This window comes from Antechinus flavipes, chromosome 1 (genome assembly GCF_016432865.1).
Source record: "Antechinus flavipes isolate AdamAnt ecotype Samford, QLD, Australia chromosome 1, AdamAnt_v2, whole genome shotgun sequence".
Taxonomy (NCBI): domain Eukaryota; kingdom Metazoa; phylum Chordata; class Mammalia; order Dasyuromorphia; family Dasyuridae; genus Antechinus; species Antechinus flavipes.
In genome coordinates this window covers 61376056-61386596 of record NC_067398.1, presented here as the reverse complement: position 1 = coordinate 61386596, position 10541 = coordinate 61376056, and the positions used below count along the sequence as shown (strand labels likewise).

The 10541-nt window shown below is 49.3% G+C and overlaps 1 protein-coding gene across 1 annotated transcript; it reads right to left on the bottom strand.

Moving 5' to 3' along the window:
• Positions 1 to 4685: 4685 nt before the first annotated feature.
• BARX1 (BARX homeobox 1) lies at positions 4686 to 10142 on the bottom strand. The gene is made up of 4 exons (XM_051983863.1): positions 9567 to 10142; positions 6382 to 6670; positions 6109 to 6193; positions 4686 to 5623 (listed from the first exon to the last, which is right to left on the bottom strand). Exons 1-4 carry the CDS (start codon positions 9775 to 9777, stop codon positions 5459 to 5461), a joined length of 750 nt encoding a protein of 249 aa, XP_051839823.1. The 5' UTR covers positions 9778 to 10142; the 3' UTR covers positions 4686 to 5458.
• Between the last annotated feature and the right edge of the window lie 399 nt (positions 10143 to 10541).

Genomic DNA, 10541 nt, shown 5'->3' with positions numbered 1-10541 from the left:
TATAATCAATGATTCTATGTTGGGTTTTTTTTTTTTCCCCTCACTGGAAATGCAAATACAGCATCTTAACCACCGTACCAAAGTGGGTCCTATCTGGAGCCTTCGATTATCTGAGGGCTTTGAAGGTGGGGAGCATAAGTGGATTTGAAACTTTATTCTGCCCTGATTCCTTCCAGATATTTCTTCTTTCTAGGCCTTGGTTTTCTACTCTATAGAGATGAGGGGATTAGACTAGTTTCTGAAGTCCTTTTTCGCAGTATGTAATCTCAAGGAAGTCTGTAGGGGCCCAGAGGAGTTGACTTTCCTCGAATAGACTCGCTGGAAGATCTGTACTCTGAATTTAAGAGGCTAGGTCTAATTGGGGTTGCTATCGCCTCCTGTCAAGTCTAGGCACAATGTGGCGCTGATCCATATTAAAATAATAATAATAATAAAACCGCCTCTATTGGACTGCAGAAATGCTGCAGAAACTGGGCGGGGGCCTGAACCCAAATTGAGAAATCCCTCTCCTGAGACAACAGGTTACATGGTCTGGGATACCGATGCTCTCTTTCTTTCTATCCACAAAGGGCAAATAAGCAATTGCTTCTTCTCATTCCCTCGCTTCAGATTGCCGTACACTGGCTTATACCCTATACTTTCCCATATCCCTCTGGCGTAAACCTACGTTATTCCCCCAGCAAGAGGAAGGGGATCAATTTGAGTAAGATATCGTAAAATCATAACCTGAGTTTATGAAACGGATCTTGGAGATCATCTAGTCCGAGCCCCTCAATCCTACAGAAGAGGAAAGTGAGTTCCTGAAAGGAGACGTGATCTGGCCAAGGTTACAGTCCGTATCAAGTGATACAATCAAAACTGAATCCAGTTCCTCTGATTTCAGAAGCATAGAGCGCACCATGAGCCCTAAACTGCTTCCTCTCCTCTCACAAACGAGATTCGCCAAGATCTTAGTTGATTCCTGGCATTTACGGAGAGAAACCCGGACAACATAAGAAACTTTCGGAGGTGTTTGTCTTGTTGTGGAAGTTAATAAATGTTCTTGAAGGAGGGAAGATTTTGAGAAGAGTTCTATTGTCTCTACCGGGAAACTGGCCAGCGCCCGAGGGTATGGGGAAAGGAGTGTGGGGGTTTGCTGCTTGAGGAGAGTATAGGCTTTTTCTACTGTTTTTCAAGGTCCTAGATGATTCTTCCAAGATGTTTCAGAGGTTGGAGGAGAGAGAAAATAGAAGGCCAGACCATAACCTATGAGTGATTCTTCCTCCTTCTCCCATCTCATCCCCTGCTAAACGCGCCCAGACTAAAAGGCAGGAAAAGAAATATTGGAAGACGCTTTGGAAATGGATTTAGAAGGAAGGTGTCAATACAGAACTGGAACTAGGATACTGACAAAGCCCGGTTGGGGCCTACTAACTGCATAACCGTAGGGTGGTCACTTCTCTGGTTCACAGTTTCCCACGGGAGGAAAAAAAAAAGGAGTAAAAACTCGATCTCTGAAGTCCCTTTCGGTTTTAACGCTTAATGGTTCTTTAATATAGGTGCTTACACACACAAACACACACACACACACACACACACACACACACACACTAGCATCCCAAGTCCCTTTCTCACTCCTAGAAGCTAAGGTTGCCCAACCCCTTTGCCCTTCTCGGAGGATGTGAGGGAAGCAGCGTCCCAGTGATTGAAGAAACGTCTTCCTGCACATCGCTGTGAACCGCCTCAGCTCAGTGCTCAAGAATTTGTCCCCTCACCTTCTCCCTGGGCCGCAAGCCACCACGCGTGGCTCCAGGCCAAACTCCTCTGAGCTTCTAGACTGCTCCAGCTACCTCCGTTCTTGCCCTGAGAGAAGGTTGCTCTAGGAAACTTTCCCCTGCACTCTGGCCATTTTTGCTCAAGCCTTCGGGCTACAGGGCAATGGAAAAGAAGAGCTAAACCGACTCTGAAACGTTTTTAGCGCTATGGGTTGCTTTTTCTTAACCAGACTTCCAGCAACAATCAAGCCTGGCTATGTCTGCAGTCTAGTAGCCCCGGAATAAGAGAACTGAGGAGATTGAAAGCTTTTAATAATAATCCTATCCAATTCGTTAAATGCTGTCGAGCCACATCCCCAGTTCTACCAAAGTTCTGTATTTACAGAAACTGAAACTCCAGAGACTGGACCTGTTTCCTCTATTCATATGCTTACAGACTGAGATTGAGAGCTGGGCTCCCAGAACGCCTTTCGACCTTTCTCCACTTTTCACTTCAATCCGGCGTCAGCCTGAAGCGAGTGAAAGAAATGGGGGAATTGATTTCTCCTTTTACTTTCCCCAGTGTTCTTCCCAGACCATCGCAACTCTCTCCTTTCCTTCGTAGGTAAATGGCAGGGATGTAGATATCTGGAGGCCCAGGAATCGGACGGGAAAGAAAACGGGCAGCAGGGTTGGGTTGGGGGTACACAGAGGAAGGGGGACAGAGAAAGAAGGGAACATAGAAGGAGAGAGAGAGAGAAAACAAAAACAAAAAACAAAACAAAAAAACAATGCAGGGCCTTCTCTCTCATTCGGAGACCTGGCGATGCTGCCCCCTGCTGTGTTTGTACCCGCGGCTGCAGCACTAGAGTTAGGGAGGACGTGGGCAGGCGGGTAACTTGCTGAGTTCCTGGCCTGAGGCTTGGAAAGTGAGACGCTTTCTCCCTAGAGGCTGTGGCCAAAAGGGGTTGGGGGTTGTTTCCTAGGATTTCACTCTCTCCCAGCCCCAAATCAAAAGAAGGGTGCGATCTGGGTTAGGGGCTGAGCTCTGACCGTGGTGGGAATAAAAGTAGAAGAGCTCAGCTGATTCCATGCCGGTGTAATTATTCATTTAACCTTTTGGGAAACTCGGTTGCTTGGTCAATAAAAGGAGAGAGTGCCATTAAATGACCTCCAAGTTCTCTTCCAGGTCCAAAAATCTGATTCTGAACCATCAGTTTAGACCACTTAGACCTAACAGCGAAAAGAGAAGGCCGGCGGTTAGTTTTTAGAAAATCGCTTGTCTGAGAAATCGCGGATTTAGAGAGGGACCTTTGAAACCATCTAGTCCAGTCCTTGGATTTTGCAAAATATGGAAGGTTGAAAACATTGCTCCCAAGCCCGCGTTAAAATGTTCCAACGAAAAGAGTGCATTTGTGAGCGTTTTTATGAATCACTCTTCCCTTTTCGTTTTCTGTTATTTGAGGGGCTGCGGGGAGTGATAGCCAGAGGGAGTCAAGGAGACCTGAATTCAGACCTTGTCTCTGACCCACATACTAGATATATCACACTGGGTGCATCTCTCAATTTCTCAGGGTTTACTAGGCATTATTTATGATTCTGATTTATATAAAACTTGTCGATTTGCAGCCGTGGAAGAAATTTGCTTACAGGAAACTCCCTAAACATTTAAAATCCCAAATCTGGCTCCTCAATAAGCTTAACCCCCTCCAATTTGGTCTTTCAGTCTTTCTTTGCCTTGTATTCCTGGGAGTGGGTAGGGGGAGGAAAAGGAGCAAGGATACCTTGGAATGTATGTAACCTGAAAAAAAAGTCTCGCCGGAGTCTGGGCCTTTAGTGTTTAGTCACGCTGAGCAGGGCACTGACTCGGGGAAAGGCCTAGGTAAGAAAACACAGACCAGACTGCTCAGGGAATGGGGTAAGGGTGGGGATAAAAGATGGGAAGCTCTGCTGGGAGTCAGGGGGTGCGGCGCTCCTAGCCGCACGGAAGGTACGGCTCTGACTTTCCTGCCGAAGTTCCATGGAGAATAATTGCGCCTCAGGCTTTAGCTCTGTAACCAAACCATCTAGAAAGGGCTGCAAGCTGCCACTGGAGAAGCCTGACAGTGAGGCTAGAGGAGCTAGATAACACAGACGCTGGCCGGTCCCTCGAGGTCTATTGTGACCCAGAACCCCAGCTGGCCCGTCTAGAGTCAACAGAGAAAAATCAGTAAGCCAGACGGTTCACATGGCGATGTCTCAATATCCAATTATGTGATTGTTTTCAGGGAGAGCTTCCCCTCACGGGGCGCTGGCGGGCATCAGTGCAAGTTCAAACAAAGCTTCGGTACCCAAAATAAAAAAGGAAAATCCACGTAATAAAACGTAGGTAACAAAACCAAGACTCAAATCCTGAATCTAGTCAGACAAAGAAATGCTCTTTATCCCGAGACTTAAGGGATCTCCCGCTCCGCAGTTCTCCTCCCCACCCAGCCAAGGTTTAGTATAAGGCTAAAACCTCTGAATCTGTACAACTGCCTTTATTCAAGGCAGGTGTTGTTTGGTGGAGACCTTTCCCTGCCGAGCTATAGTGGGATTCACAATTGAAAAGAGTGAATCTCAGACTTTCCCTTTTAGAGACTTTGATCCTAGAGTAAAAGCCAAAGAGAAAACTGGGATGAAAACCCAGATAAACAATACAAAAAGTCGCTCCCTGGACATCAGCCTTAGACTGGAGGAAGCACACCTGCTTTGGAGCAAAAGATTCAGATTCCTCATCCTCCAAAAATATATTTTTCCCCATAAGTTATCTTAAAAATCAAACCAAATTGTGCCATCCGCACCCTTTTCAGCCGTTACTTTGAATCTGCTACCTCCCCACCCCACAACCTCGGGCGCCCAAGGAAGCTGAGGAGAAATCTGCCTCAGCCGCAACGAGACAGCGGGAGCTGCAGAAGCACCGACTTCAACCCGTGTGTCATAAAATACTTTATTGGAATAAGTCACTATCTTCGCAGAATAAGGCCGAGCGTCGGAGAAGGCATCTGGGTTGGGTTTGGTCTCCGATACCTCTGGGCTGCTACTGGCTCCCCTTCCGAACCTAGGACTCCAGAACCGAACAGAGGCCCCCAGTACGCCTGTACCTTAAAGAGGTCCTTCCAGGAAGTGGCCGATCCTGAAGGGCGTGAGTGTGAGTGAGTGTGAACCTTGTGTGTCCGTGAGTGTGCGCGTGCGCCCCCACCCGCTAGGGCGGTTTCGCAATCTTAAATATCCCATCAGCAGGGAACAGGAAAAATGTCTTCTCTATCATAAAATTCGGATCTTTTGTTCCTTGGGCGGGTGGTGTGTTTTCCCCCCGTTTGTTTAATTCTGGCTTCCTTGGGTTTCCCATTAGGAACGTTTTGCAGAAACAACGAAAAGAAATTAACAAACAATTTTTTTTTTTCCAGCAGCAGACACTCCTCTCCATCTTATTACTGCCCCAAGTAAGATCAGCCTAGTCCGGAGAAATGAGCAGGAGGCCGAGACTTGGTCTTTTCCCAGGGTGGAAGAGAGTGGCAAAATTGCCCCCGCCCGAACAATGCCTGGCACTGTCTAGTTTGTGCTCTAGGCTAAATCCGGTTCTCGGGAGGAAAGACCCCGGGGAAAGTCTTTGGTTTGTCTGAGAGAAAGAAGTCCCAGAGTCGAGCACTGACCGTCCATTCTTTCGGTTGCGCCGCAGGGCTGAAGAATTTTGGTGATCAAGTTCACTCCTCCTGATTGACTTCACAGGGCGAGCTCAGGTTCTCCGTCTGCTTCTCTGCCTCCTTAGCCCGCTCCTGCTCGGTCAACTGTTCGCTGGTGGGAATGGAGTTTTTCTTGGGGCGCCCCTTGGGTTTAGTAGGGGACTCGAGCCCACCGCCCTGTAACACCTGTAGACCAAAAGAGTGAGTGAGCATTTACAAGCTAAGCCACAGAAGGCCTAGGAAGAGAGGACGAATAGCTATCTCTTTGCTCTGACAGTAGCCCAGAACCCGGGAGAGGGGACCGAATCTTGGTCTAACTAACCTTTCTCGTTCTCTTTAGCTGCCCGAATTCTAGGCTGGATTAAACGCTGCTAGGGTCCGTTTTTGCTTTTCCTCGCCCTTTCCTCCAGTTACCAAATGCCTGTTTGCCACTGTTCCTAGCTCCCCTACGTTCAAACTCGGCGACGCTAGACTACACTAGAATGCCGAAACCTCTGGACAGAAAGTCATTTCTCCCCCCACCCCTCCGCTCGCCGAGAACTAGGGTTGTTCTCGATGTAACGGGGCCCGGATATGTGCCGTGGCTTCTGCCGGGACACCAGACTGCTGGGGACACAGAGAAGACGGGAAGTAGTGGGTCGTAGGGGAGGATTCTGGGGCCTCTCACTCACTATTTTCTTCCACTTCATCCTCCTGTTCTGGTACCAAGTCTTCACCTGCAGCTGGCTCAGGCCCAAGGATTCAGCGAGGTCTATTCTGTGGAAGCGCGAAAGCGAAGGATGCCTTCAAGATGGGCTCCCCCGCTTCCTTCTCTTGCACTCTCGAAAAGGCAGGTTTGCCCCGCTAGCCCCAGGAAATAAGAGTGCGTTCCCGGCCCCAGCTCCCAGCTTCCCTGACCGTTCCTCCGCCCCACTCCTCCGTTCCCCGCAGGCCCTTGACGCTACCTGTCCGGCGTGGAAAGGTACTTCTGCTTTTCGAAGCGCTTCTCCAAGCCCATGAGTTGCAGTTCGGTGAAAACCGTCCGGCTCCGCCGCCCCTTCTTGGCTTTGGTGCCCGGTTCGGCCGGGCCAGACTCCAGCTTTCCACGGAGGTGCAGCTCCAAAGGGAGGTGAGGTGAGGCAGAGCCCCCTTGAAGCCCGGAGCCTGCGGCTAGCAGCGCAGAGCCCAGGCCGGAGCAGCCCAAGGGCGCTAGGGGGAACTTGAAGACAGCTGCTTGCTCTGCTTTCAGCACCGCTGGTGCCAGGAGAATCAGGAATCAGAAACCCAGAGGGGAGAGAGGAGAGAAGAGGGGGACAAGTCAGCGCCGGCCCCACGCAAGATTCTCCGACCGCAGCGAGGGTGCCGCCAGCTTGGCTCATCCGAACCGGGTGGGTGAGTCATCAAAGCCCGTTTCTATTGCCGCTGGTCGGCTCTCCAGCTGGGAGACCTGGGAACCGGAATTTGGGAGGCTCTTTCCCTAACCTTTTCTGATCCTTCTGCCCCAGAGGCTCTGGAACTCTCAAATTAAGTGCTCCTTCCTCTGGCTCCATCACGGTCTGCTAGCGAAACATTTCTCCAGCCCCACCCCAATCTTTCTTCTCTGACCGTAAAATGGCAGAATCCCGAAGTCCAGGATTCTGAGCTCCTTTGATTCGTGGGAAACGAAAACCAAGAAAAACCAGAAGCCATGACGAAAACAACAGTCACTGACTGAGTTAGGAAGAGGGACAGTTTGCCTTGCTTTCCAAGATCGAACTTTTTAGCTAGACTATTTCCAACCACCTTTGGAAAGAGAAAATTCAAACTTGTATGAAAACACGGGTTAAGAGCATAAATATGTAAAAATGTATATACACCTGTTCGGGAGTGTGTACGGATGCTCACGGAATACCAATGTCTGTGCATATTAAATGTATATAAGTGCTAAAACATTTAGTTTATATAAATGCCTGGAAATGTGGGTCCTTTATGAAGCTGTTGCTACGTGCGTATGTGTGTGCGTGTGTAACAATTGTTACTCTGGTCAGACGCTTCAACACGAAAATGCTTCTGCTTTCTTAAATTTGAAATGGTTTTTCAGTAAAATAAATGACTAGCAACGAGTAATCCGCTGGTTGAATTCAACTCGTGACTATTCTCCATGTATTTCCGTACTAACCTCGAAGTTAACTTAGGAGATTCCGGCCTGTCCAATCCTACACAGAAAAAGGAGATATGCAGGAAAGTGCTCTTGTTTTCCCGAGTAGGGAATCTTTGAGTAACAAATCTTCCTCTTGAAAGAAGGGATTTTTCACTTCTGTTTTTCTTGCTTTCTTCCCTTAGGGGGAAAAATCACTTTAAACTGTTTTAGTTTAATATTCCTTTTCTAAATGAATATTCCTATAATTTCCTCTGTTCCTCATCCCACCAATATTTAAAGCTTTAAATATACTTTCAGTACCAAAAATTCCCCAAATGGCTCTTTTTTAAAAAACAAAAAGGAAATAATCCTGTACTGCAGATGTCCCAATATGGCTCCCATAGGATGAGCAGGAAAGAAAGAAGCAGGATGAAGAAACAAGGAAACAGGAAAGAGCGGAAAAGAATGAAGAAGGGAAAAAGAAGGACAATATTAAAGCTAAAAAGAAAAACAAAATGTCATTTTCACAAACTTCTCTAATAATATATAAGTACTTGATATTAATAATGGACTATTAAAGTTTAACCTAATCTTGTTTCAAATGACATTTGATTACAAGCATTTCATTAGAAAATAAGGCAAGCATCCCAAATCCAAGACTGTCATCAATACTGTTGCTTGCAAGCAAACTTCTTAGGAACCTCCACGTCCTTGACTATCCCAGAAACGATGGAAAACCAACAGGGATAGGAAAAGTGATTTCCACCTCAGGGATCTGGATGAACTAGACCTGGGAAATTTTTTCCCATAGAGCAGAAGGGAGTAAGAGAAGATGGTTCCCTAGAGTGGCTGAGATTCCTCGAAGACTCATTCCTGTTAGCCTCCTTCAGGAAACAAAAGCAAAGGGCTTGGGAAATTCTTAAGGTTTCAGACTACCCAAAGAGCTCAGGATTTCTTGGTCCAGGCCCGAGAAAAATTCAATGGCTATTAATCCAGACCAGCTACCCTGGTCCAGTTCTAGTATCCTCTTCACCCTCTTTATCATAGACAAACGTCTTCAGGAAAAAGAATTTATATATTTAGCAGAATAGGCCTTAAAGATAAAGCATCTTAGCATCTTACTCTAACCATCTTTTTATTAGGAACCGCAATCATTTTCTTTCTCCATTTTCAGATCCTTCGAAATCAGGGAGTCTCAACTGCTCTAACTGGGGCTCGAGCTCGATTTACTTTTCCCCCCAGGGACCGATAGTTTCTCTCCTAGTTCCCTTTGACGTGGCAAATATCGGTGGCACTAAGTCCAGCCTAAAGTGACCCAGAATCTGAATGCCTGAGATCTTGAGTGCCAGAGAAAGACTCTGAGAAGCTACCCTTTCACTGCTCCAGCTCCACTGAAGGGTGCTGAAATAGGGCAAAATGGGGCAACCTGGTGGTGCTTCCTTCGATCCCATATATCTCTCAAGACAATTCATGGGATCTCAAGAAGGACCAGGAGATGTTATATAAATAGTTGATACTACCATTGTTCTCTCTGGCCTTCTCCCCCTGCCCTTGATTCATGCAAAGTCATTCAGTTGAAGACTTCAAAGCACTCTTAATATTCGACAAGATGCATACTAAACAGAAATCGCCCGATTTCTGCCTCCTCGGAATCAGGCTTGGGCCCAATGCTGCTGGACCAAAGAAACTGGAAGAGAGGTTCGGAAAGGGCCCGTTCCTCTCCCTTCTAACTAGCAAAATTCTCCGACAGGACCAAGTCCTTATTAGATTGCCAAATCCCCAAGTGCACAGCTCTCTATTTTGTTTATTCCTTTGTACCTAAGATGGGTCTCTCTGCACCCCAATCAAGTTGACAGACTGGCTCCTTCGCTAACGGATGGACCGGAAGACTGGTTGATTGCAGCAGAGCAAAGCAGCTCCGTGGCTACCACTTCTGCGCCATTGCCCTGGGCCCAGCAGAACTGGGACCCTTCACCGCCGCTGGCCCCCGCCCTTCCCTGCCCGCCTCGCCCGCCGCTTGGCCGCACATACCCAGGTGGCTGTGGAAGGGCCGCGCAGACAGCAATGCTTGCACGCCGAACTTGAGTAGCTCACCAGCTGCAGCGGGCGCAGCACTCTTGGCGTCGGGGGGATCGGTGAGGATCTCTTCGATCATGAAGCTCCGGTAGCGATGGGAGCGGTGGTCTGGGAATGCTTCGGCCGGGAAGTAGTGCGCGGCGCCCAGCTCCATGGGGCGCTGCATCCTGCTCTCCGGCCAGGCTCCTAGAAGTCCACCGGCCTCCTCCGCTTTCTCTTCCCGCCTAGTGGGGCCCCTTCGGCCCCTAGATGGCAGCGATGACTGAGATTCCTGGGGGGCTGCTCCGGGGCCAGGGCTGGCGCCCGCTCATTCTCCCAACTGCTTGGGCCCGCTCCCCTGACTGCTCTCTCACTGCTCTACTGGCTGCCGTCCCCGCCCCTCTATGGGCAGGCGCCCCAGCTTAGGGTTCTCCGGCCTCCTATCCTGCCCCCAGGGAAAGGCGCACGACCAGGGGGGCTCTGGTGGGGAGAAATGAGCCGGGGCCCGGCAGCCTCAGCGCCTCATGCGGCCCGCGCCCCCGCGCGTCATCGCCGAGATGGGCTTTCTCCGCCCCTCCCGGGAGGGGACAGAACCGAGCCTATTATATCCTTCACCTTAGGCCGAGACTTGGGGAACAGGGGCCGAGACTAGGAAAGGGGGCTGGGCAGGGAGGGGGAGGGGTTGAGGGTAGAAGGGGAGGAGGAAGAAAGGAATGGGGAGGGAAAAGATGTCGGGAGAGAGAGAGGGCAGTCCTTTCTCCCCCGCCCACCCCTCCTCGGCTGCCCAGCCCAGACTAACCGCTAGTCCCAAGGAAGGAGAGGCCTCGTTGGGAGGAGCAGCGGGGCTAGGAAAGAGGTCCTCTTTCTGCCTCGTCTCAAAGCCAGAAAACCCATCGCAGATGCACAGGGACATTCTCAGGTTTTCGTTCTCAAGATTCCGGTCTGCCCCAA

Coding starts and splice junctions, on each gene's coding strand:
- BARX1 (XM_051983863.1), bottom strand. CDS start 9,777: ATGCAGCGCCCCATGGAGCTGGGCGCCGCGCACTACTTCCCGGCCGAA. Junction 6,671..9,566: donor GCCCTTCCACAGCCACCTGG/GTATGTGCGGCC, acceptor TCCTGGCACCAG/CGGTGCTGAAAGCAGAGCAA. Junction 6,194..6,381: donor TACCTTTCCACGCCGGACAG/GTAGCGTCAAGG, acceptor GCGCTTCCACAG/AATAGACCTCGCTGAATCCT.